This window comes from Gymnoscopelus braueri, assembly GCF_963280865.1.
Source record: "Gymnoscopelus braueri genome assembly, chromosome: 14".
Taxonomy (NCBI): Eukaryota; Metazoa; Chordata; class Actinopteri; order Myctophiformes; family Myctophidae; genus Gymnoscopelus; species Gymnoscopelus braueri.
Window position 1 is genome coordinate 21,013,211 of NC_137619.1, and position 27,237 is coordinate 21,040,447.

Sequence of the window (27,237 nt, forward strand, 5' to 3'; positions counted from 1 at the left end):
AGGACTTCAGTCTTTTACGTTTTTGGAAAATACCTGTCCTATCGTCTCGGGGGGTCCGTGGGATCCCTGGACGGCGAACCCTAGCCTGTCATCCTCTGGATAACACTTGTAGCACTCATTATGGTGCTCTGTGATGTACCCGTACTGGGAGCTTTGTTGACAGGGGGAAATGCAAGATTCTGACTTGTTCAAAAAAGGTGCAATGGCGCCCTCTAGCGGACAGACAGAAAAATTGGCCATAGGTTTGTTGCATCGAAAGGGGATGTTTATTCCCCTTTCGTTGGATAAATACCCGTCCCATCGTCTCGGGGGGTCCGTGGGACCCCCTGGACGTTGGGCTCATGTCCCTCATGTTCTGAGTTTGTTCAATGTGTATTTCTGATAGCCCTGCCTCTGAAAGAATCATGCGGTCTTGGCATATGGAATTTTATTTCCGAAATACAAACAGTTTATGCATACATTCATAACATTCTTTTATAAATGTGAAAAGAGCAAATTTGTCCATAAACGGGCGGTGGAGCACATGTCCCGTGTCCATCCTGCTCCGTCCAGCCCACAGAACTGGGAAACAACGAGGGGAAAGGGGAGATCTTGTCTCCCTTGGACACATGTTAGTAATGTCCACCTCTTGTCTCTTTTTTTTTTTTTTTTTTACACATCACCCTTGTAGTCTTGGAGCCTCCGTGAGAGCTCCTTTTACCTGACGGTGATTAAAACCGGTGCCCGCCATGAGAGCCCCCTTGACTAGGACCGCGTGGGACAGAGTGGCCTCTTGTCTGCGGTGTGGTTGTCGCTCGCGGCGCGTAGCGGCGAGGAGCGGGTATCGGGGCTTGAGGTGTGTCTCCGGGGAGACCCATCGCCGTTGCCTCGTACTCCTCTTTTGTGGCCTCCCATCCGGAGGTCATTGCTGTCATGGCTTCTTCGAGCAGGCCAACTTTGGAAGCGGGCTGGTCGAGGAGTTCAAGCAGGTCCTGGTCAAACACTTTGGCGTATTCCAGACCTCTCGCCCTTTCTAGGGCTACTTGGTGCGCCATATCGCGTCTGGTAGCCGCGAGAGATGACTGGGCGAGGACACGCATGTCCTCGAGTATCCTGCGGATCTCCGCCATTAGCTCTGGTGTGGGGTTATCTCCCGCTGCTCGGAGCAGTGCTCCTGCGGAGTCTCCCAGGAGCACGGAGATGTTTATTGCTCGGACCGAGGAGCCCAGAATGCCGTAGGCTCGCCGTAGCAGCACGCGTAATTGCGCTGGGTCCAGCGTCTGGGCTGGCCCTGCCGCTGGCTCGGCACTGACGGCTGTTGTGGCCGTGTTGAGAGTCACTGTGGCTGTGCTGAGGGCTGCAGTGGCCCTGGGCTGGGCTCCAGGCCGGTCTATCTCCGCACTTTTGGTCTTAGGGGGGAGATCATCCCCCACCGTCTTGATCACCACCACGGAGGGATCACAGCTCTTGGCTTCGGTGATATCCGGGGTTTCCAAGTGGCCGGAGGTATCGTCGAGGATCGGGTCCTCATCATCGAGGATCGGGTCCTTGAGGTCCATCTGTCCGCCCCAGCTAAGCGCGGGGGAGGGCTCCCGTTGAGGGAGGGCAGGGGGTTTTTCCCCTGGCTGGTCGTCTGCCATAGGGTCCTTCCTGGGTCGCGAGAGTTTGTCAAACTTCTTGACCCGTTTCCTGAGGAATCTGGGCTCGGTCATGCTGCAGGCTATGCAGAAAGCCGCGCTGCCTTGCATCCCTTGGATTGCATGGTCTTTTCCCAGGCATAGAACACATGAGGAGTGTTGGTCGATTCCCGTCATAGTTTTCCCGCACGTCTCGCAGTCCTTTTGCGGGACCGGGGCTCTTTTGGGCCTGGTCCGGCGTCTCGGAGCTGCGGAGGTCATGTCCAGTGTCGGGCGTTTTAAGCTCGATGAACGGAAAACGGGGAAAAAAGGAGAAAAACAGGGGCCAAGCCGACTAAGCTGGCGTGTTTATCTCTAGTGGTTAGCTCGGGGCTAACTGTGGCTAGCAGCACGTTGAGCTGGGGAGAAGCGTATTAGGCTCCTACGGCTCACGGCTAAGGCTAGATAGTAGCAGACTATGCTATCGGTAGCGTATTAAGCTAGAAACAGGGAACGTATTACTTTCCACTAGGAAGAACCGTGCGATATTATCACAGGTTTTGTAAAAAAGTCAGCACCTACGGTCGGCAGCGTCTCGCGGCCCAAGATATTATCCTGTCCTTGTGAGACTTTCGCCGTGCTCGACACTACATAGGTGGACTGAGAAGGTACGTCTTGATCGAACGAGAAGAAAACTGAATTGAATGAACTGACGCCTCCCTGACTGATATAAGGTGGAGGGCGGACCCGCCTGTCAGGGAGCGGTCAGAGTCCAGCCAATAAGAAATTGTCTGGAGTTTATAAGGTAATACTTCTATGATCACGCCAGAGGGCGCTCTCCCATAGCGAGACATCGAGTGAATATTTGAAATAAAACTACTTCCACAGACAGCAGAGGAGAGGATGTGGGTCAGCAAATGCAGTAGAAATCCCAATGAGATCTCGCTTTACACAGGTTGTTCAAGGCAGGAATGTTGCACCTTGAATATTCCACCTCACTGTTGTATATAAAAGGCAGAGTCAGACACGAGATGAAGGGAATTGCTGTGCTGCCTTTGAGCTGGCAGCGGGGGTAATCACAGAGCCAAACAGACGTGTGTAACTAATTGACAGTAGGCATGGCGGATAAACGCTGTGATGATGGCAAAGTATTTTCGATGGAAAAATATGAAGCTTTTATTTTGTAAGAAATAGGCAAGATGCAAATCAGTCCAGACTTTAAAGTTAAAGACTTTAAAACAACAGATTTAAATCAATTAGCCTACCATAAGTGAATAACAATACTACATTAACATTTTGTGCAATACATTTGAAGGCTATCATTGTAAATGTAACCTATCAAAGTGTTTTCTCGGCTGGGAGAAAAACAGAGGGAGCGAATGTGAGAAATGGAGAGAGTGTGAAATTTCGTTATGAGTTTTGTAACTTTTCTTTTGGTCGAAAACTGAGTGGGTTACGCAACTTTAGCATTAACTCATTTACTGCCAATAACGCATAAATGCGTTCTATTGAAAAAAAAATCTTTACATTTTTTTTAAGAATTTGACCCTAAGACCTAGATGATATGATGTTTTGAAGATATAGACTCCTATCCACTTCCTTGTTAACTTAAAACTTAAAAATGCTGTATCTCGGCTCCTGAGTACTTTTTGTTTTTCAATTAAAAATCTCTGGCAGCCAACAGCTAAAAATCTGAAATAACTCTGGCAGCTAGTGAGTTAAGGGTCAACCGATTATCGAAACGGCCGATTATCAGTCTCAATATTCATGATTTTTATAATTTTGTAGTAATATCGAAATCTTATAGAGCACATAAATGTACCACGGGAGATCAACACAACTCGCTTTACAGATTACAACCCTTTGGGAAAAGCAACGTTGTTCATCTAACCAGTAGCTGCACTACTGACGTCAGTTTAACCCCTGAATAACAAACTGTTGCAGAAAATATATTAACTGCTAATTTGCTATCTTTCCCTTATTATCTCAGCCGTCTCATTGATTATCAGTGGCAGCACAAGTGTGCAAATCAAACAGTACGCTACACAACCTGACGTTTGAGCAACAACAAAATATGGATTAATAAATGTGACTCTCTCTCCCACAAGAACGTACACACACTGCGTGCAGTGGCAAATGGAACGATACACTGCTAGTCCTAGATGGACGTCGGCTCTGTGTGCCCTGCATGCAGGCTTGAAGGCAGCCAGTCATAATCATTCTTTTAAGTTACGAGAGTTTAGCTTTAGCTTCAATTTCAGCTCATTCAAGCTTTCGTTCCCCTTGAGACACATAGAAAAAACACCCGCGACTATTTAACTCTACGGGTGGCCGTGTGCATGACACGAGCATGGCTGCATCCCACCCGCGATATTTATTTCCCCCACAACTTGTGAAAATACAAGAATGCATCCGGCAGCTTATAAAACCGTATGAAAAGCGTCAGATTCAAAACAACAGTGGTGTACTGACGTTTGTGGTCAGCAAAGATTAGCATGTGTCAAGTCAGAGGAACGTAAACCCTTGACTTCCGGTCGGTGGACTTCAAAATAAGAGCGCATTGTCAAGTTATAGGCAAGTAAGTGACTTCTGGTCTGTGGAATTTAAAATAAGAGCACAGACAGCTAAAATATGCTGTTTTTGAAGAATGACGAATTCTCACTGTTGCTACACTTAAAAATATAAAAGAACATAAGTTGAAATATGGATATATGAGATTTCTGCAGTTCACTCACTCATTCACTGCCACGGACAACTTATTTTATAATGAAATGACTTCCATTATAAAACTAGAAAAAGGAGCTCCTTGGAGGGCAGATCTCCACCAGGCTGGGTGGACTACCCAGGGCTGTGTAAGGTGTAGGGGGGGAACACAACCACACCCATATATGATATGAACATCCCCGACATCATAGCGAGAGACAGAGAGAGGGAGGGAGGGAGAGCTCGATCAGTGCTAGAGAGATGGAGAGAGAGAGGGAGAGAGGGAGGGAAGAGACGGAACCTATTTCACCCACCCAATAATCCCGGCAGCGCAGAGCAAGCTGAAAACCCCAGGCAAGTGTCGTGTTTTCAGCTTACATACATACACATACTGTATACTGTATTATATACATATATAAATAATCACCCCTATACACACATTCACACACAAAAACACTGCGTGCGTGTCAAACGATGTGGTCAGTTCTCCCTGCCCCTGGGGGGGGGGGGGGGGGGGGGGGGTGTGTGTGTGTGTGTGTGTGTGTGTGTGTGTGTGTGTGTGTGTGTGTGTGTGTGTGTGTGTGTGTGTGTGTGTGTGTGTGTGTGTGTGTGTGTGTGTGCGTGTGCATGTGCGCGCGTGTCTGGGAGACGAGGGTGTGTCAGGACATTGTGGTTTTAGATGTTTCCTGTGGGCAGCAGGAAGGAAACACTATAGAGATCTGATATTGAGACCAAGCTCATGCAACACACACACACACACACACACACACACACTCCCCCCCCGGTTTCAACCCACACAGAGCAGATACAGTACTTCAGTCCTTGAAAGCCAAAGGCGATATGGATATGATTATATCTATAGATGTAGATATATATTTCTGTATTAATCATACAGTGCCTCAGCATAGACAGCAGGGCTCCAGACTCCACTCCAGACATGGCTCCATGCCAACTAACCTTCAGAATGAGTGCTACAATGTCTCACTCTCTGCTGGTGACTGGATTAATGTTGATGGACTCTGTCCCTGTGTGTGTGTGTGTGTGTGTGTGTGTGTGTGTGTGTGTGTGTGTGAGAGAGTGAGCTCCGGGTGCACAACGCACGCAAGAGAGCGAGACGGTGAGAGTGTCAGTCATACAGTCGGGAGGTTCAGGGGAGGTAAAGAGTTATTTCCCGGTAAAACTTTCTTTCCCTTGCCACTGTCGCCAAATGCTTAGTCAGGGAGGGAAAGGTTGGGTCGCTGCTCTCTATGTAAATTGTCTTCAGACTGCTTGTTGTGATTTGGCACAATAATACAAATGTATTGGAAAATCGAATTGAAAGAGCAAAAGGGAAACAAACTTAAAGGGATACTTCACTTTCACATAAAATAAACATTTAAAAAATATATTAAAAATAAATGAAAAAAGTAATGGAAAAATCACGGCCCCCTCACGCATTAGAGTGTCCTACTAATGTGTGAGGGGGCCTTTATTTTGCCATAACTTCTTTAATTTTTTTTTAATATTTATTTTTATTTAATTTATTTTATGTGAAAGTGAAGTATCCCTTTAATAATGTGAGAGGAGTAAGACAGTAGATAAATAAAGAGGAGTAAGATAAAAAAGGGAAGAGAAATGACAACTAATGTAAACGTGCACACGTAAAAGGGAGGATCAGGAAGGCAAGAGGAAGAAAGTGTGTGTGTGTGTGTGTGTGGGGGGGAAGACAGGGATCTGAAAACGGATATGGCAGCATCCCGACCAAACCCTGGTGTTACCCAGAGGAAAGACGGTAGAGGGGGAGAGGAGAGGGAGGCGAGAGGAGAGGACGCTATGTTCTACAAGCTCACAAGAGCTGATGTTCTCCTACTATTAGAGAAATGGAACAGTACATAATGTCACAGTGACTGTGCACACTGACCTTTCAACTTTACACACATAGATAACTTGTACACAGATGGACACACACACACACACACACACACACACACAGAGCTGACATGCATAGACAAGGCTGACATACACAGCCAGATGTGATTTTATTCAGTCATTCATTGGCATACACTGCAACTTGTACTTGAACTGTATGTGGCCAATATAACTATGAACTTGAAGTATAAAGTGGGTCAATGACACTGAGTTAGGGCCTTATACTTTCTGCATCCAAGATGTAGCTGCTTTAAACCCAAAAGGCTATGACGACAAGAGCATCTCACATACACACACACACACTCACACGCGAACACACAGAATGGTATGCATATTTCATTACCCGGGGTCTGGGTTTTCAGTACATCTCTTACATTCCTCCTTTATCATTTGGACGGCGTGTGTGTGGGAGGATGAGGCTGTCATTTAAATTTATGATGTGAACTCAGCAACTCTAGAGACGAGCTCAAAGCAATGCTTCTCCCACATGTAGCACTGGACCACTGGGTTTCACCGCACCAGGATCATTCAGTGACCTGGCTTAAAGCCAAATCAGTTGAATCAATTAAAATCAGAAAGAGGTTAATGCTCTTTTTTTCAGCAACACCCTGATTCACTCAGAAATGCACACTAGAGCCTTGCTCAAATCACAGCAACGGTATAACAGCCAGCCGTATTTGCATTTTTTTCTATATGTATGTTGCATCTTCTCTGTGTTCTTTGCGAGGATGTGTGAGCCATTTGTCAATGCATCCATGAGCATTGACAATGCCACTTCTAACACTAAGTGGTTGACCTCCATTGATGTGGTTGTTGCAGGACGATTGGTCCATACTCCAAAGGCCTCGTTTTGGGTTGAGCTCTCAGAACCCTATGGTCTAGGGCATAGCAGAAGGGCATTTCACCTGCACCTCCCCAGCCCAGATTAGCCTGGCCCACCCTCTTAGATGGCCCACAAACACACAATACCCTACACCTATATGCATTTCATCACAGAGGTAAGAGCACAGGGTCAGCTGCAATGCAGCTCCAATGAGAGGACTGCTTCTCAGGTCTGGCATTGTGTTTTAAACCTGCAGTTTTCCACGATGAAAAAGTGATTCTCCAATGAGTAACGGGTGGGTGAGTGTAACGATTAGCCAATCAGTTCCACGGGCCATTGTCAAGCTGTACTCAGGAGCTGAGGTGACTGGTGAGGAGTAATAACGCAGTGGTGGGAATTATTGTTCTTTTTACGTGACTGTACTGGATCATTCAGTACAGTTCACTAAAAAGTTTAATTCAAATGATTCATTCACCATTTCGGTCAGTGCTTGGCTGAAGCTCCGCCTGTATTGTGTGGTCACTCACTGAACTGAAATATAGTTCAATATCGGGATCAATCAGTACAACATGTTCAGCTGACCGTCCCCTCGAGCTATCGGATCTAAACTCCAGGCACTTGCGTTGCACACTCGAAATGTGCCCAATATTTCAAAATTCAAACATGTTTATTGGATTGATGAATGGCCCAAATTACACATGGTGGAGAGGACTGGGTGCATGTATCTCTAGGGATCATTGGTTAGGGGAAATGAAATCCCCTCCCGGCTCCCCCTTGGAAATCGCTTAAGAGTGGAGGCAATGCCAGACTGAAGCATTCAGTCTTCAGTCTGAAATCAGGCGAGGATAACCCTACAACCTGAGCCACTCTCCCAGGCTTTCAGGCAGAGGTGGTGGTGATACAGGTTTACTTACATCTCACAAGTGGAATTTCTCTCTTCCTAATCTTTCACTTTACAAATTTGAATTTCATGCTGTCTGTCTCCATTATACAACCTGTCCTGTCCCTCTTTCCATCATTGTGCTCACTCGTCCCCCGGGTCCAGATTTTGTTGAAGAGCTGGACAGTGGACACGCTTATCAGCCCTTTCCCGGAAGACGGCACCCCTCTCATTCTACTGGGTGACTTCAAACTCAGCGCAGGCAAGTACGTTCATGTTACATCTCTCTTCATTCAACCTCTCCTTATCTCTTTCTCCTCCTACTCATAGAGCCGGTAATGTATTGTTCTCCCCTGTGTCTGACCACCACTTTGTAACCTTCCCCATCTCTCTCTATTCTCCCACTTAAACTAACTTCAATATGTCACCACCCGACAGACACGACCTGAGGACCATAAACCTCTCCTCTCTTCCCTCCCATAATACTTTCCCCTCCCTCAACCTCCTCCTTTCTCTCCACGACTTCATATGTCTTCTTTGACCATCATTGCTCTCCTCCAAGCCGGCACACCCATGTCCTTGGTTATCTGAATCACTCATAGTTGAGTGAACATGTCTCAGAACAGCTGAGTTAATACAGCAGAATAGACATTTGTCACAAACATGCCAGTCGTATTTCACTTAGGGCCATGGCATCTACACAGAGTATCCAATGTGTCAGATTTCCATCAAGTACTGGATTACTTGATTACACGTGCCCCCTTTGAAAAGCACATCTTGAGTAGAAGACACAAATTTCCATTTGAATTCAAGTCAGCAGCAGATCGCTTCACCGCCATGAAGAACCAGAGAAAAACTACTTGAAAGCTAACAATATGCTACTTATTCAACCGACAGGACTTTATTTGGAATATGTTGCTTATGAACAGGATTTTCCTCATTTGCGAAATACTCCCAGACATTTTGACTGGTACAAAATGAATCCTAGCGGAAACTCTGCATGGGTCATTGTGGCAGTGGGGTGTGGTTTTCTGTAAGCTGCAAGGGGAGGCACCCTTTGCAGTAGGATACACGCAAAGAAAGTGCAACAGCTTTTAGTGTCTCAATCAATCTGCTTTCTCTGTGTCTTAAGTGAGACCGTGGCCTCATATTACACAGGCATGAGGCTAGCATCACTAGAGTGCATTTAATGTCTAATCTCTTGCACAGGAATTGATTTACCTTAAAAAAAAGCATTGTGAGCTTGTATATCTGCCATTTACGGCATGCAACACCAACGTGCAACAAAGTATAAATCAGGCTTTAATCAAATAGAGGATCATCTCTAATATGAACAGGCTCACCAGCCTCAGCCGTCACAGCTCCAGCATTACACTGGCATGCAGTTGGTAATCCCCCTGCCTGCAGCAGACAGGTACAGGATCAGCACTGTACCAAGATCAGTCTGCTGGTTGGTAATCCCTCTGCCTGCAGCAGGCAGGTACAGGAACAGCACTGTACCAGGATCAGTCATCTGCGCTGATGCACTGCTCTCATCACATTTACCACCCCATTGACTGCTTTACAACCCCACTGCGGCTGTTGTCAATCTGTGTGTGTGTGTGTGTGTGTGTGTGTGTGTGTGTGTGTCTCTCTTGATCGACTGGGTATATTCATGTGTTTGTGTGTCTCTTTACACAGCTGCTGTGATTCAGTGTGTGTGTGTGTGTGTGTGTGTGTGTGTGTGTGTGTGTGTGTGTGTGTGTGTGTGTGTGTGTGTGTGTGTAAAGTCTTGCGAGACGCACACTATACCTCTCTCTAATGATATGCATCCACACACTGCCATTATTCAGTCACAAATAGACTCTCTAGTGTGTGTGTGTGTGTGTGTGTGTGTGTGTGTGTGTGTGTGTATGAGTGTACACTGTACATCCTGATTGCAGTGGTGAACAGCTGCAGTGGAGTGCTTTCTACTGCAAGGCATTTAAAGACATATCACCAAAAACAGTGGGGGGCAGAGAGATAGGAGGGGGAGTTAATGATAGTGTGAGTACACTCATCCCCCTGGCCCTGATCACACAGCAGTGGGCCTGGCTTACAAAAAACCTTTTGGAGAAAAGAACATGGTTGTCATGATGCTCATGAAATTTTATTTGACGATTAATTGTCGCACAAATAATTATTTAATTATTCGTTTTTGGCATGTGAAGCCCAGCGCAAAAAACCTTGGTGTCATAATGGACAGTAAGTTTAAATTTGATAAGCAGATAAATGCTGTTATAAGATCATCCTTCTTTCAATTACGGCTTTTATCCAAGGCTAAGTCCTTTTTATCCTTTATAAAAAAAATTTAATTTAATATTAATTAAAGGGTGATACATGCTTTTATTACAACTCGCCTCGATTACTGCAATGCCCTCTATGCTGGCATCACCCAAGCCTCCCTCTCTCATCTGCAGCTGGTTCAAAACGCCGCCGCACGGCTTTTAACACATTAACTGCCAGAAGTATTTTCATATTTTTTTAGCCAGTGCCAGAGTTTTTCATTGGAAAAAAAAAAAGTACTCAGGAGCCGAAATACAGCATTTTTAAGTTTTAAGTTAACAAGGAAGTGGATAGGAGTCTAGATCTTCAACTAATCATATCTCCTTGGTCTCCTTGGTTTTTTTTTCACTTCACGTAGATCTACGCGATTGGCACGTGGCGGCTTTAAAGCGGTTCGCGTAGATCTACGTGATTGGCAGTGAATCAGTTAATAGGAACCCGGAAACATGAACACATCACCCCCATTCTAGCCTCCCTCCACTGGCTCCCCGTATGTTTTAGAATCCAGTTTAAGATTGTATTGTTTGTTTTTAAATCCTTAAATGGTTTAGCACCAGTTTATGTTTCTGATCTTCTTAAATTATATGTGCCATCAAGATCTGACCAATTGTTGCTCGTCGTCCCTAAGACGAGGTTTAAGCAACGCGAGCCTTTTCAGCTCCCAAACTGTGGAACCAGCTACCTCGCCAGGTCAGGCTGGCTCCCACACTACCCGTTTTTAAAACCCATCTAAAAACTCATTTCTATTCCTTAGCTTTTAAACCCTGATTGATACTTGTATAACTGTTTAATTGTATTGTTTTCTTTTGTTTGTTTTTTGTATTGCATTATGTTTTATTGTTGGTGTGCAGCACTTTGGTCAACTCTGTTGTTTTAAAATGTGCTCTATAAATAAAGTTGGATTGGATTGGATGGAACATTAAAACATTTCTGTTTGCCTTTTAAACTTTGTAAAACCAAAAGTGCACAGGGGTAGATACAGGCATGCAATGCTCATTTGGTATGTTCTTGCACTCTATTTCAATGACGTGACGCGCACGTCGCTTAACACCTACACTGCAAGTCACACAATGGACAATTGATATGCATCTAGGCTTATTCCTATGTTAATTCGCTAGGTGTGAGTCGGGAGCCTTTGAAAACTTTGTTGAGGTGCGAATTTAAAGTAGTTTTAAATCTATGCGTGTGCCTGCGTGTGCTCCTGGTCAAATAAGTTCCGGCACGGTGTGCAAGGCCGTCCAGTGAGCATTGCACCCCTGGGTAGATATAACATTTAACATACATATAAAGAAAGAACTGGTGACAACTGACAAGCTCACAATGTGTCGCAGATCTACAAGGGAGGAAGAGAGAAGAGCTATGGAGAAACAAAAGCATTGTCAGGAAGACAGAGAGCAAAAACGGCGATTCAGAGAGAACGAGATAAAACGAAACATGGAAAGGACTCCGGAGAGAATTGATGATAAATGATTTGATAGGCCTGGTTAAAGAAGATGGAGTATGACAGTGTAAGGAAGAACAATAATGGATGAGACAGAGTAGAGAAAGGGGGATGAACGCAGTGTGGGCTGATATGTCAGAGGGGAGCTTATCAAGGCAATACACCGGGATTAGATCAGGAACACAATGAAACAAGTGCCATACAGGAGAGTCATTCTTCTTTTCATTGAGTGCAGCATCACAGTATCTGTAACTCTTAGTGTTTTGTGTTGTAAATAAGTGTTTGTATTTGTGTAAAATTTGCATAATGCGTACTAAAACAAACTCTTTAGCTCATCAGCCAAATGTCTTGTAGGCGACAAATTCTACCCGGCAAACATTGCAGATGCATTTTTCTCTTTAGTGGGTTGACCCATCCATCTGAAATTGCATAATGCAGTTTTCTGAAAGGATTTAATGAATTGTCAACGTTTACAAAAACAAATGAAATAAAAAACATAGCTTTAGTCCCTTAATACAGCAAACATTAAACGCCACGCATGATGTATTTTGGGTATTTTGCTGATGCCATTATCCAGAGTACGCATGATGTATTTTGGGTATTTTGCTGATGCCATTATTCAGAGTCAATAACAATAAAGGTTCTTCCTGCCTTGCTCCCCTGAGCTATACAATAATGCAGTTTGTGCCTTTAATAATAAATATTTTATTTAAATGTTAAATCATAAGGTGTCAAGCTGTGACCAAGGCTGTGTGTGTGTGTGTGTGTGTGTGTGTGTGTGTGTGTGTGTGTGTTACGTGTGTGTGCGTGGCACGTGCGTGCGTGTGTGTGCAAGAGAAAGAGAGACAAATACAATGAGCATAAGTGACAGTTTTTGTGTGTACTAAGTGAGTGTGTTCATGAGTTAGAGTGAGCAGTATGCACGAGTACTCAAGTGAGTTGGTGCAGACGTGAGTGACAGTGAAAAAAGAGAGAGAGAGAGAGAGAGTACGAGAGAGATGCAGCATCTACTCTAGTGCTCCTCTCTGTCAAGTGACTGACACTGAACGCCCAGGGTTGTTGCCCAGACAGTGGTTCAGAACAAAACCTCTTCCCCAGAACTCCACAACATCTCCAGTCTTGTCGTGTGGCAGTGAGCGGTGTACATAACAGCCTGGATTAGCTATGGCTCTGTCCCACCAGCTACGGTTACACTGTATTCAATGGTGCCTCTGTGCTACTTCCAGAGTGTTGTGCCCAATCTGCCCATACCCTTGACACGTGTGTGTGTGTGGGTGTGGGTGTGGGTGTGTGTGTGTGTGTGTGTGTGTGTGTGTATCCATCGATGTGAAGGACAAGTTTGTCGTCTCCGCCAGGCCTAAGGCGGGGCTGTTAGGAAACGTACAGGCTGCAGAACGGTGGATGGATCTTGCTATGTAACATCCATCTAAAAGTAGTACTACACACCCACGCAAGTGAGAAAGTGGATAAAGCACAGCCAAAGCGACGCAAACCACCAGGAGTTTCTAGATCACCTGCCATGTTATGAAAATGATCAGCGCCAATGTGGACTGTGCTCGGAGGTTCCGACACACAAAAGCTTAAAATCAGTGAAAATGAAGAGATATTTCCACTCACCAAACATCCAAATCACACTGATAAACCAGTACAGTAAAGTTTATTCAACGTAAAAGGACTAACTGCATGGCCAACGGTGATAGCCACTGGCCAGGTTACTCGACGAGGTGCGTCTTTTCCTCGGACATGCGGTAAGAAGTTGAAGCCTGCCTTAATATTACTCTCTTATCAAAAAAACTGAAAATGAATGTAAATTAAAGCCATAACCCTTAACTAATATTGTTGGCTTCACTATTTTGTTTAGCCAGTTATTATAGCATTTGCATGTGTGCACATGGGTGTTTATTATTGTAGAACTATGATTATTATTAATTAATTTATATAATCATATATTATATAAAATATTCAAATATTAAAAATAATACAGCATTGAAACTCGAATGGGATTATAGAGGAAAACTGACAGCACTAGTCCAAACATCACGCAAATCGGTATATACTGTACATCTCTATAGTCATCTAGACGGACCTGTCCGATTTTTCATATTTCATCCTGATTGGTTAAGATTGACTTCTACTACCTTACCTGGCGGAGACCTGTGCTCCGAGGAGCAGATTTTTTGATAAACTCGTTATAAACGTTTATAATTATGCATAACAACTTATAACAATGTTTATGATGTATTATAAGTGATGGTCATAATGCATTATAAGCTCAGTGGAACAGCGCATTATAACTACCATAACTTAGTCAGTTATAAAGTGTCTTTGTTATAAGTTGTTATGCATAATTATAAACATTTATAATGAGTGTTATGAAGCATCATATTGTTTTATTGGATCTTGTTTATTCGATACACTTATTTGTTTTAGCTCTTGCTCATTTGATTTTCCTATTCGTCTCATCTGTTTAAGAAAGTAGGTAGCTGATATATTGCACTTTTATCTCAGCGCTAGGTATACTCTTAGTTGCTTGTTTTAGAAGAGAATGCACTTAAGACTTCTGGTGATTAGTAGTTTCGTTCCCTCGTCGTCGTCATGTTGAATGCACTTATTGTAAGTCGCTTTGGATAAAAGCGTCTGCTAAATGACTGTAATGTAATGTAATCATAGGTGCATTATAAATGTGATTATAATGCATTAAAGACACAACTTTAAGTAAAGTGATACCTGGTAGTTATAATGTGCCGCTGTTCTGTTGAGCTTATAATGCATTACAAGACACTTATAATCTTCATAAACCTTGTTATACGTTTTTATGCATGATTATAAACATTTATAACAAGTGTTATAATGCTTTACAAGTGCATTATTGCATTTTAAATTTGCTTATAATGTATTATAGACCTAACCTTATTATACAGTCTTACCCATTTCTCTAGTTGAACTCTTATTTAACTCAGAAAGCAGAATAAAGAGTCAGGGTGGAAAAACGACACTAGCTGCCAGCCAAATGTACATTTGGCTTGTGGGAGGTCAGGTCATCTAATTCTACCAGCCAACAATCAATCACAGATGGCTGATAAGAGTTAAAGTGGAAGCAGGGTGTCCAGTAACAACAGGGTTGCTGGTTCAATTCTATGCACCAAGAGGAGGGTGTATTCCTGCTGTGCCTGTAAAGTGGCATACATACTAGACCAGGGGTGGGCAAGATTTATTTCCAGGGGCCATACTGACTTCGATAAAGTGAGTGAAGGGCCACACATTGTACAATTGAATTGAAACGTGAAACACATGGTGCTGAATTATGTTAAAACTGCATGAATTTTGTAGACAGTAGCCTACCTTACTACAATAAGGTACTTGTCTTCACAACAATATATATATATATATATATATATATATATATATATATATATATATATATATATATATATATATATATATATATATATATATATATATATATAGCTGTACTGTACTGTATCACTCTGGTGTACTTTGGCCTTACAATAAAAAGATTACTTGCATAAAACAATCCACATCAATGCCGTATCAACTTTTAATTAATAAATTAATACATTTAGACGGTATCTTATCTTATCTGATATGCACCACACCATAGGTCACTGATCAAACACATTGCATTATGTTATAAATATGGACTCAAGGTTGACTGTTTCACTGTTCCATTATAAACATAAAACATTTGAGTACATACGGATGGAACAATGCAAGGTATAGTAGCCTACTCAAAGAGTAAATATTAATTACTATAAATTGGAGTCGACCAACCATTAACATATGGCAGCCTTTTTGTTTTTCTTTGAGGACTTGGCGGGCCGGATTAAGATGGTCAAAGGGCCGGGTCCGGCCCCCGGGCCGTATGTTGCCCATGTGTGTACTAGACGGAGATGGGGATTGACGTACGTCGGGGGTGAGGAACTGGTACGTTCTTTACGTCAGTGCATTCAGTGCATTCATAGTTTGACACGTTTCTTATGTGTGATTAGGGCCAAGAGGCTATTCATCCTCCAGAGGGAAGCAGTGAACGTACGACAGGTTGAGCTCAACCTGACGGATGATATAATCGACGGACAAACCCCCCATCCACCCTCCCCTTTTTGGTCTCCCCCTCCGTTCCTTATGCTTACTTAAGGGTCGAGTATGAATAGGGCTTAAGTTATCACACAAATCCCGTCGATGTGCCGTGAGCAAGGCATCAAGCCTAAAAAAACTGCACCAAGAACACTATATTGCTCAACCCTCTGATGAATTATAGGAAGCTGGATGTCTGTGTGAGGGATGTGCAAAAACACTAACTTCAGTTTCCATGTTAACTGATTAACAAACTAGAAAAACACAGGTCTACGCCAGGCCGGGCAGCCTACCCAGGGCCCGCAAACTTTGGAAGGCAGTCATAGCCAATTGGAATGGGATCTGAAAAATCTGACTAACTAGTCCATACCGGTCATTTCCAACCACCGTCCATCCGGGCTATGGGACTGGAACCACAACTACAGATCCCATACTCTGCAAGGACCGTGCACAAAATCGCTAACAAACAGATTACATTTGGGAAGTCCGAAAAATCTGTTCGTCTCTCTCTTCATATGGCGATGGTAAATGCCTGTGTGCAAGTTCAGTATTCTTCATTTTATAGTAGGATAGGATACACCTTGATCGTATGACCCCAGAGATAATGTGTGTGTAAGGTTTGGACAAAATCTGTAGTAGCAAAACATTTTCTTTTTAGGAAAAACCCATATATGCCAAAACAAAGGACCCTGCAATAGCGCCTCCATGAAGCCAATTTGAAAACTTTTCATGCCGATCGGTTCAACAGTGCCGGAGATTAGCTGCTCACAGACACACGGACGGACAGACAGACGGACGGACAGGGGCAAAAACATGTCGTATCGAGCAGCCCTAGTCTCCGGCCTTGACCCATCCGGCCTGGTGGAGACAATAAAACAAGCTTTATTAGTTCCTAAGCTGTAAGAAACACACAACAGCTTTGCCTTCAGCTGTGATAACCAAGAGTTCAAGGGAAGGAACACATAAGCAATATGATCCCCATGACAAGGGCTGGTGTAGTGGGGTACCAGAGCCTTCTGTCCTGTGCCTTTCCTATACAATCTCCCTGTCAGAAGTCAGTCTCAATAAAGAAATAACTTTTAGATAAATAAGCCGTATGGACCCTTTGTTGCGTTTTTCACAACCAGGTTCACCAACGGGTCAAGACACACATTCATGAATACGATATTCTTTACTGTGCAGTGCGCTTCCCGCTTACCCTTCTACCCTGGCCTTTCAAATTTTCCTTTGAATGATTTATTTTTCACTCGATTCGACTTCTCACGGCTCACTTGGGAAGATGTACAAAGCGCTGCCAAAATAAAAGGTGGTAAAGCTGTGAGAGAGAGAAGAGAGAGGGGTAGAGAAACAGAGAGAGACTGGGCATGAGAGTGAGTGATTAAGAGAAAGAAAGAGACGGTGTAAGAGTAGACAAAGAGAAAAAGTGTGTGAGTATATGTATACATAAGGCGGTCTCCCTTATCATAAAACAGACAGACGATTTAGCCTGGAAGAGGATGCCGTCTCTGCCCTACCCGCCAACTCAGCACATCAAAGCAGCGCCGGTGAACGGGGTCAGAAACAGCTGAGCAGCAAGACTCTCTCACACACACACACACACACACACACACATAAACCCCATTCTCTGCTATTACAGCCCAGCCCAGTTGAAGAGAGAGATCACAAAGATGAGTGAAAAAGAAGGGGGGGCATGGGCTGTTCAGGAAACGCTGTGGTAAACGAGACGGGATTCCGGGTTTTTTGTTTTAGCTGACTCAGTCGCTTTTTAGGAACATTTAAGATGATGAAAATGATCTCCGTTTGTCTTTTGTTCAGATAGGACTGATGCAGATGGAATTGCGCAAAGTCAAACCACATCGCCAATGCAGTATGATTCAGCCACATTGATTTGCGTTGTGGTCGTATAATTACATATTCTGGCCTGAGGGTGACGCTAGAAGATAGGTCATGGGTTCACTCAAATAGCTACGGTTCATAGCAATATACCTACTACATTACATAACATTTGTGTGCGCAAGTAGTAATTGTTCCCTAATGGTGGTTAAACCAGTAGGGGCAATGTCTGTGGTTCATAAGGTGCACAGACAACACAATGGCAATGCAGCCAGTAGTTTGAGAGTTATGTTCTTTTGGACCAAAGTGCTGAACGGGACAGACAAACTGCCATACATCGCCTTTTGTTTGTTTGTTTAATTTTTATTTAAAGAATGTAGTAGACAAAAGCCCACTCAAGAGGAGACACACACTCCACTTGTGAAGTGTCCTCTGTTCTTCAAGAGAAATCCTGTACTAGTGAAACATAATGTTCAACTCAAGGTGAGAACTTTTTGACGTGACAGCTCAATGCACACATTGAGCAGTCAATGTTGGGGGAACGATGTCTTGGTACTGTATGACACGGTATTAATTAAGCATTAGCACTCCATGTTCACCACAGTTAAGGTCAGTGTTTCTCAAATGGGGGTACGCGTCATGTACCCCTAAGGATATGCATATACAGAGGTACTACAGGGGGTACATAAGTGAAAGTGGAAATTAGAAAAATGCAGAGACTATTTTGCAGAGACCATGACAGCAGCCATGTTCAGGATTTGAGTGAACTTTGAGTATGGTGGGATCAAAGGGGTCAGTGGGTCAGGTGAAGCATGAACACATGATTGGGAAGGCGTCAAGAAGCTACTTATCACACCAGAGGCAAGAGAATCACTCAAATACCCAGAAAGCACATACAGGCATGTATATACATACATACACACATAAGTGTAGATATCTATGCACACAGTCAGGTACTAAACATAAGCCCATTTAAAATAGCTTTTACTGCACAATAAGACATTGCTGCTCCAGGGTAGCCAATATTTGGCCTAATAAATCTTTAATTTCAGTTTTTTTTGTTACTAGTACTACTATAACCAACTTCAGTTAAAAATCTCACACACCATGGGTTGAAACACTGACTATACCGAGCTATTTGTCACTCACTGTCTGATTTCCTCTCTCTCTTTCTCTCGCACGCACACACACAGCCACCCTTTTCCAGCAATAAAAAGTGCTGCTGGTTTTCACAGATTTCAGCCCAGAGGATTTCGAACTGCAGGATCCATTTGAGCTCTGGAGACTGTTTCCACTCAGCACTGATGGAAACTTTCCATCGCAACAATAACATACTGGACTGATGAAGCTCAAGACAGACCCTGGCTGCACACGCACACACAGACTTTTCTCATTCACACAATGTATTCACGTTCAACTTCACACTCGTGAACACACGTTGAGATTCGCGGCGTTCACACACACAAACACATACATACCAATGCATGCAGGCAGGCACATAACTTATGCCAAAACAATTCGCTCACACACAAAGTAATACACTAGCCGACTAGCTTTCACTCAAACACACACATAGATACACTGAGCCATATCCTATGTGTTTCAAAGTTTGAGGTATTTTGAGTAGCACACACAAGCTGTTTTTTTTTTCTTGTTGTGCTTGTGTGTTAACATACACAAGCACAACAAGAAAGCAAGCCAGTCAGAGACCCTGCATCAACACTCCTACACAGACAGCCTGTGTATGCATACATACACACACACACAGCAAAGCTTCTCTGCCAACATTCCCAAACATGCATTGAGACATACACAGACATATGAACACACACACACACACACACACACACACACACACACACACACATCTTCAGCCCATCAGATCTCTGACCACTGTGTTAACAGCCTCATTACATCGTGTCCTGTGTGATTGCTGACTTTTGCACAGCCATGCCATGGACTGGTGGCTCACGACACCTGAACGAAGCACCATCCAACTCTAGAAAAAATCTCCATCATTAAGTCCATTTATGTATAGCCAGATTGTTGGTTCTCGCCACCGGTCTAGGGCACTACTGCTAGTTTTCATTTGAGGTATCTATTCAAAGATTTACCCCTGGAACACCCAATGAATGAAGGCAATCCAACGTCATCATCAAGTATGGCCGGATGGTCCTGATGATGAGGGACGAGATCAGATTACGGACACATTGTCAGGAGAACAAGCTCGTTCTCATCATCAACAAGACCAAGGATCTGATCGTGTACTACAGGAGGCCGAGGAGAGAGCACTCTCTCATCTAAATCGACAGCTTTGAAATGGAGAGGGTGAGTGATTTCAAGTTCCTCCTCATACACATCGCTGAGGACTTTAAATGGGCCACAAACACCACGCACATCACATGGTGAAAAGAGCTCAGCAGTGTCTGCATTGCCTCCATCACCTGAAGAAATTCAGTGCTATTCCCGCATCCTTAGGTCGTTCTACAACAGCAACAACACCCTGACAAGCTGCATCACCGCCTGGTAATACGGGAGCAACAAACTCATGCCCCCTCAAGCATGAATAAAGTTTTCACTTATCTACAAAATGCTTTCCTTTCTGCAAGTCTAGGACCATAGCCTTCATAATTTGGGATGACTCCACCTTCCTTGTCTTTACCATTCACACACATACCAGGGGCTTGCCTCAGATTGCACAATAGAGCACAGTACTGCGGACTGAGCCCACCCACCCCTCGTACTGAGAACAGACGTACATTTTTCTCATTCCATTCCTCAACACGTTAACATCTGTCCTACGGCCGAACCACTGTTTAGGTTAGGTGTGTGTGTGTGTGTGTTGAGTGCGTTAGTCATGCCACGAGTATGCTACTGAGAATACATGCCCCCAGGCTACATCCATCTCATTCCCTTGTACAGGACACATAGCTGCAGGTAAAAGGCACATTGTGTGGGTACAACTCATCCTTTAACTGTACACACTACACACTTTGTGTGGCACATGATCCATATCTGTTGATGCTTTACAGAACGCAAGTTACATGACTACTTTTTTTTAATACAGTGCTATTCATATTATTCTTATTGTATATTGTATTGATGATGTTGCACAGTCTTGCGGACCATATTGCTGCTTCTATACCTGTATTGAGTGAGTGACAAATAAACCCCTCTTGATTCTCATGGTGCGTTCACACTGGCAGATACAAAGATACAGGCTACCATTCATTTTCAATGGAAGCCAGTGAGCGAGCATGAAGATCCAGCACACGTTTGTAGCTGCTACAAAAGCTACAAAAAAGTTGAGCTGGTTTCAACTTCAGCTACAAAGACACAAATATACTGTGTAGCTTTGTATCTTTTGATTTTCTTTTTGATTCTCGACTATATTATCATCCGTCAATCTTTGAGTTCTAATTTTTGACCTGACAAAGAGTCTACAACAGAGAATTTTAGAGGTTGTTAAATTGTAGCTTGTACCATGGATAGGCCAAGTGTTTTCTCACTGTCACTGGTATTATGTCTAACACCTTTACTTACATCACTTTCTACACATCGAATATCAGCATGGTCAGGTAAAGCCTCATTTATCATGCAGTTGAGTCCATATCACAAAGCAAACAAATTCTGGATTAGCTCAAACACCCATAAAAGCCTCACCGTCATTACTTGGTACAAATGATTATTTGACACTCAAGTAGAAACACAATTGATCATAGTCTCAAACCAAACAAATTCAGAATGTGTGCAAATGAATTAACCCAGCCCATTCAGTGCCACCATTTTCTACACATTAGAGTGACTTTGGTATTGTCAGGCGGAAACACATATCTGATCACAGTTTAGCAGGCCAAACAGACACATTCCTAAGTTGGCGCAAACATCCCCTGCTTTCATAACAACCTACACCCTCAAATATGAGGACTTTACATTACTTGACACATTTTAGTACACTTGTGTAGAATCACATTTGATCACAGCCTAACTACAGCAAATTAAACAATTTGAGAATTTGTGCAAAAGAGCACTGGTTCTCAACGTTAGACCACCAAGGCCCTTACAGGTCTATAACTCAAGACTGTACAATTTGTACACATGGGCTGGCAGCAACTCATTCCAGGGGTGGCCTGTGCCACCTGATGGCAGCAACTCATTCCAGGGGTGGCCTGTGCCACCTCTGTGTACAAATGGAACCAATAATGGTTTAAGAGTTAAATTAACACTGAGTTTGACATTGTAGATAGGGGTCCCAGAGATTCTAAATAATATATACAGTATCCTATCAAATGGGAGTCTGTGGTCAATGCATATCAAACTGGGGGGTTCTTGAAATTAAAAAGGGTTGAGAAATCACTGCAAGGGACAAAATCCTAACATAGCATTTTCATGAGGCTGCTCGCAGTGCACAGCAGGGCCCCTCCCAGCTCGCAGACATGCCCGCACACCCCGGAGACTGTGTGTAAATTATGGACAGCAGAGAGACGTCAAAGACCGCGGCCAGCCCAGCATTCCAGCACAACACACAGAGCGGGGAGCGACATTCCATTCCTGCCTCCCCTCCTGACTGATAGAGTTTTCAGGGCAGCTACAAGACATGACAGCGCTGTGGTCGAGAGTGTTGTGTGTGTGTGTGTGTGTGTGTGTGTGTGTGTGTGTGTGTGTGTGTGTGTGTGTGTGTCCCAAAAAAAACTCACCATTTCTTTGTGCATTCCACCATCAACTCTTGATACGAAGCCACGAACTGGAATTTGGACGCGTGTTTCCCCACACGTTGCAAGCGTTTCCAAACCGAAGCCATGTTTCTTCTTAGGGAAACCAACCGGAGAGGGCAGTTTTTAATCCTCTCTTTTTTTTGTATATAGCACAATATACCACCTGTCCCCGTCCTCCTTTCTTCCTTCCCTCCACACGAACTGTTAATTGTTTATAATATGTCTCCGAATCTGTTCCACCCGCGTAGGTACATGGTTAATGTTCCACCAGAAACACATTAAATACAAGCGACAGTAGACCCTTCCAGCGGGGACGTGGTCGTCACAAACTGTCCGATATTCAGCCCAAATGAAACAGAATCTCTGCAGAGCTGGTGGTGGGACTTGACAGCGTGCATGGTGAGATAGTAAAGGAAATCACTCCATCGTTTCACCGGATAATAATCCTCTGCATACAACAATACTCCTTTATGTCGGACAGCCTGAAAAGAACACAAACACACAGTGATCAGTGGGGCTGTACGTGGTGTCCTGACATTAGCTGGTTGTGATGAACGTCAACTTATTTAAGGACAGTCTGTCTCCAAAAAACGCTTCATGATAGAGATCATAACGCTGCTGTCGTTTACAGCAGTGGTTCTCAAAGTGGGGTCCGGGGACCCCCAGGGATCCTCGAGGGGGTTCCAGGGGGTCCCCAGGAAAAGTAGTTAATATAGCATCACAATTATTTTATCCATTTAATTTTTTCACAAGCTCACAGCGGTTCACTTCGTGCCGCGTTGCAAGCTTGTACATCAGCTAGTTTTGAAAATGTTTGAAAATTATCCAAAATGTTTGGGACATTTTGAATACTACATTTTTTTACACAAATCTTCTCTTCTGGGGGTCCCTGGCACAAAACCTTTTCGGATGGGGGTCCGCGGCCAAATACATATCAATTTGGGGGTCCTTGGCACGAAAAAGTTTGAGAACCACTGTAATAAACTATCGTTTCTCTCTGAAAATCATGCAGGACTTGTCCAGCAGCACTTTCTCCTGGTGCCAACACACCGGGGGTGCTGTCTATTTGCTGGCGTTGGTTAACTCAAAAAAGAGTGCACAAAATGTAACCAAATGAACCCTCTACATATGAAGCTACACTCTCGGAGTCACAAATGGACACAGAACACTGAGGATATTACCGTGACACCCAACAATGCCACTTCATTAACTTAATTCAAGCAACGTGTGTGTTGTATTATGAAGATGAAGCGTTTCCTTTTACATTTCTGTGCAATGTTACTAGGCTGAGTCCAAGGAGTAGCCGGGGCCGTTGTGAAGGGATAACGTTTTATACGCCGCTTCACGGCGTTACAGCGAAATTGGTGACCTATCGAGTTGTGTGAAATGTATCCTCTCTAGACCAAGTGGTAGAATTATACATTCTATCCGAGTTGGATCTCCATGTTTTATGTGAAAAATGCATTAAGACAAAAACTAATTCTTTCGTAATCTAAACCAAAAAACTCAAATATCAGCATTTTTTCTCTGGCCTTTGTACACGGCGCACGGATTTGCCACAAAAACCGCAAAACAGCGACATCTCCTGGGTCACAAGAATCTATAGGTCACGGAGTTCGGTAGAACACACTAATGATTCAGTTGCTAAGCTAACGTGTCAACAACCAACATGTGAGATAGGGCACGTTTTTAATACTCACCCTTTTCGCGACATCCAGCGCAAATCATCTGCCACGCATCATGATGGTCGACTAGTGAACAGACCGTTACCTGCTCCCCGAGCTGCTTGGAGGAAACTACCGACTATAGCGGTGCTAGCCTAGCCCACTGGCTAGCTACTGATCACCTTGTTTGCAGTAGTACCACCAGCAGCCATACATACAGTTAGCAGCAGCAGTGGCTAGTAGCTATCATCATCATACAAGAGACCAGAGGAGGAAAGAGTTGTGTTTGGAAAGTGATCCCCAAGTAGAGATTCAGCTCCCAATCTTCAGAGACGGCATTGATCTTCTTCTGAGTCCGTTTCAAAAAGTAAACAGAAAAGTATTCCAACCCCCGGGTGTAAATTCCAACAGCCAACGATAGTCCAGTCCGACATACACACACAAACATACACATATACACACACACACCGCTCTCAGCCCTCCATCATTTTCCCAACGCCTGAATGACTGGTGTACTGACTCCAAAGGACCGCCCCTGGGATGAAGGGATCCCCCCATTGGTGTGACGGAGGTGTCATTTAAGGAATGTTTACCGATTCATGAGGCATTGGGACTGTCATCATATTGGTCAGATTCTGTTTACTGATTCATGAGCAGTGGTGGAAAGTAGCTAAGTACATGTACTCGAGTGCTGTACTTAAGTACAATTTTGAGGATTTTTTTTTAACTTTACTGGAGTATTTAAAAAATGTCAGTACTTTTACTTCTACTCCACTACATCAAATATTATGTAGTGGGCAAATATTATACTTTTACTCCACTACAATTATTTGAAAGCTTTAGTTACTAATTACTTTTACAGTACAATTACAATAGATTTGGATTATTATTGCAAAACTTACATTAACCACTTCAAAATAGCAGATCTACAAGCTCACAATGCATTATGAGCTTGTTGATCTGCTATTTTCAAAAGATTTGTATACATTTTTGACATTGTAAATTGAAAACTTGTGAAATGGGACATTCTGCATAATGAGTAGTTTCTACTTTTGGTAGTTTCAAGCAAATTGTGAACTCCGGTCTTATAATTGTAACACTGCAATACATTGCAATATTGATACTTTTACTTAAGTAAAGACATTTAGTATTTTTTCCACCACTGTTCATGAGGTATTAACTGCTGTCATCACATTGGTCAGAGCCTACGCCCGTCAAGACATTTAATCCTTCATCTGTGTTGCCTTTACAGAAAACTGTTCTTGGTTCTTCAATGCTTGAACAATGTCAGCAGGAGCTCGTTTGTTGCCATCAACTCTCGCAGCTAAAGAAGACAGACAGCAACACAAAAACAGCCAATGAACATGCCTATCTAGAGTAGGCCTACTAGTAGGCTACTCTACAGTTGACAAACATGGATGATGTTGGTAATGAATCATTCAGCAGGCTATTATCTGAATGGGCTACTGTTTGAATAATTTAAATATTTTCTGACACCAATCGGTATATAAATAGTGTGTCTTATTATTATTAGTATTATTAGTATTATTATTATTATTACAGATGGTGAATATCTTATTTTGGATAGACAACATTCAGTTAAACTCAGTTTAAACAGTTAAAAAGGAACCTAAGTGATGTCCATTCGATTGCTATTTTTATATGGTAGGCCTAGTAGTGTGTCTCTTGAGCCGCAATAGAGAAGCAACTAGAAAAAGTGCTCCTCGGAGCTCTGGTCTATGCCAGGTCAGGTAGGTTATTGTGGGCCAGCAATGTTCGACATTTGCCAATCAGGATGGAATATGAAAAATCAGACAGATCCGTCTTGATCACATGACTATATAATGTGTACTGATTTGCTTGATGTTTGGACAAAATCTGTAGAAGTAATATCCAATTTATTTTAAAGCAAAAATCGGCCTCCTGGTGGCGCTATAAGAGGACACTGTGAAAAGGGTGGCTTGTCATCCTCGGCCTAGTTGGAATGTGCGTGCAAAGTTTCACGGCAATCGGACGTTGCGTTTATGATTTGAGGCATTTTGTTCCAAACAAGCCACTACATTCCAATGTTAGCCAATCAGATTCAGGATGGATTATGAAAAATCGGACAGATCCGTGATCACATAGAGATAATGTGTACCGATGTGCGTGATGTTTGAACAAAATCTTTAGGAGTGATATCAAGAAATGTGTTTTGCAAAAATCGGCCACCTGGTGGCGCTATAACAGGCCCATGTGAAACATTTGGGGCAGAGGTTCTGGCCTGGCATCCAGGGAGTGTGTGTGCACAGTTTCACGTCGATTGGGCCAACGGTGCCGAAGATTAGCTGTCCACAGACAGACGGACACACACACGGACACACACACGGACGGACAGACAGGGTGCTAAACAACATAGTCTCAACCATGCCTTTGGCCTGGCGGAGACAATTCGGAGGTAGGCCTAGGCCTAACCCTATAGATGGAAGTGGAAATTAAGTAGCTCGAGTGACATAATGACTTAAAGAACATGAGGATGAAAAGAGACATTCAGCTAACCCCTGTTCCTCTGTAATAGCTCACTCGACCAAGTCTCAGCTAATGAGGAGGGCAGGGCTCCCATTTGCTGTTGCTGCCCGATAAATTAGAGCCTTTTAACCTTGTGCTGTTGCTCGCCGGGGGTCTTCTTCACATGGTGAAGAGGACATAAAATACCCCCCGTTCATCTGAAATCAATGTCTTTCCGCTAACGCCCCCAGGCCTTCACTGCAGGCTGGAGTTGTAATGAGCTTGTAAAAGCAGTGAGGGCCAATCAAGAGGGACACCAACACCACTGAGGGGTTTATTTGATCTGAGATGAAGATAAGAGACATAACTCGACAGGAAATTGATATCTTGTTCTTATAGGTATTGTGTAAGCCAATGTCCAGAGAGATGCAGGGTTTTCTATCTATAGGGGTCAGAATGAGAAAGAATTCAAGCTCAAGAATTCAAGACAGTGTTGGGGACCCAATGTGAATTTTTGAAGCAGAATTTTGTAGTAAAAAATAATACGTATATAACACTTATATTAGGACTTTAAATAAACAACGTTGTGGCATAGGGATGTGGTTGCCAATACCATGGAAACAGGCAGAATATAAGAATAAATAGCCTATATAAATAAAAAAGTAATACAATGTTAATGATGCAGTTTTATCATGCACAATGTCATTATTCTTACATTGCCCTAAGACATATAGCCTAGTATACTAATTTACATGTATTTGTTGCTTGCGCCTTGCGAGTGGTGAAAGT

The 27,237-nt window shown here is 43.4% G+C and overlaps 1 protein-coding gene across 2 annotated transcripts in view; it reads right to left on the reverse strand.

Annotated features, from left to right (window-relative positions):
- ehbp1 (EH domain binding protein 1) overlaps nucleotides 1-24,448 on the reverse strand; it is a 211,459-nt gene extending 187,011 nt beyond the window's left edge. For both annotated transcript variants that reach the window (XM_080448704.1, XM_080448703.1), the window contains exons 1-2: nucleotides 23,998-24,448; nucleotides 22,280-22,779 (exon numbers count right to left, since the gene is read on the reverse strand). In XM_080448704.1, the coding sequence (XP_080304830.1) occupies nucleotides 22,280-22,383 (104 nt within the window). In that variant the 5' untranslated portion in view covers nucleotides 22,384-22,779; nucleotides 23,998-24,448. The remainder of the gene's footprint in view (nucleotides 1-22,279; nucleotides 22,780-23,997) is intronic.
- Between the last annotated feature and the right edge of the window lie 2,789 nt (nucleotides 24,449-27,237).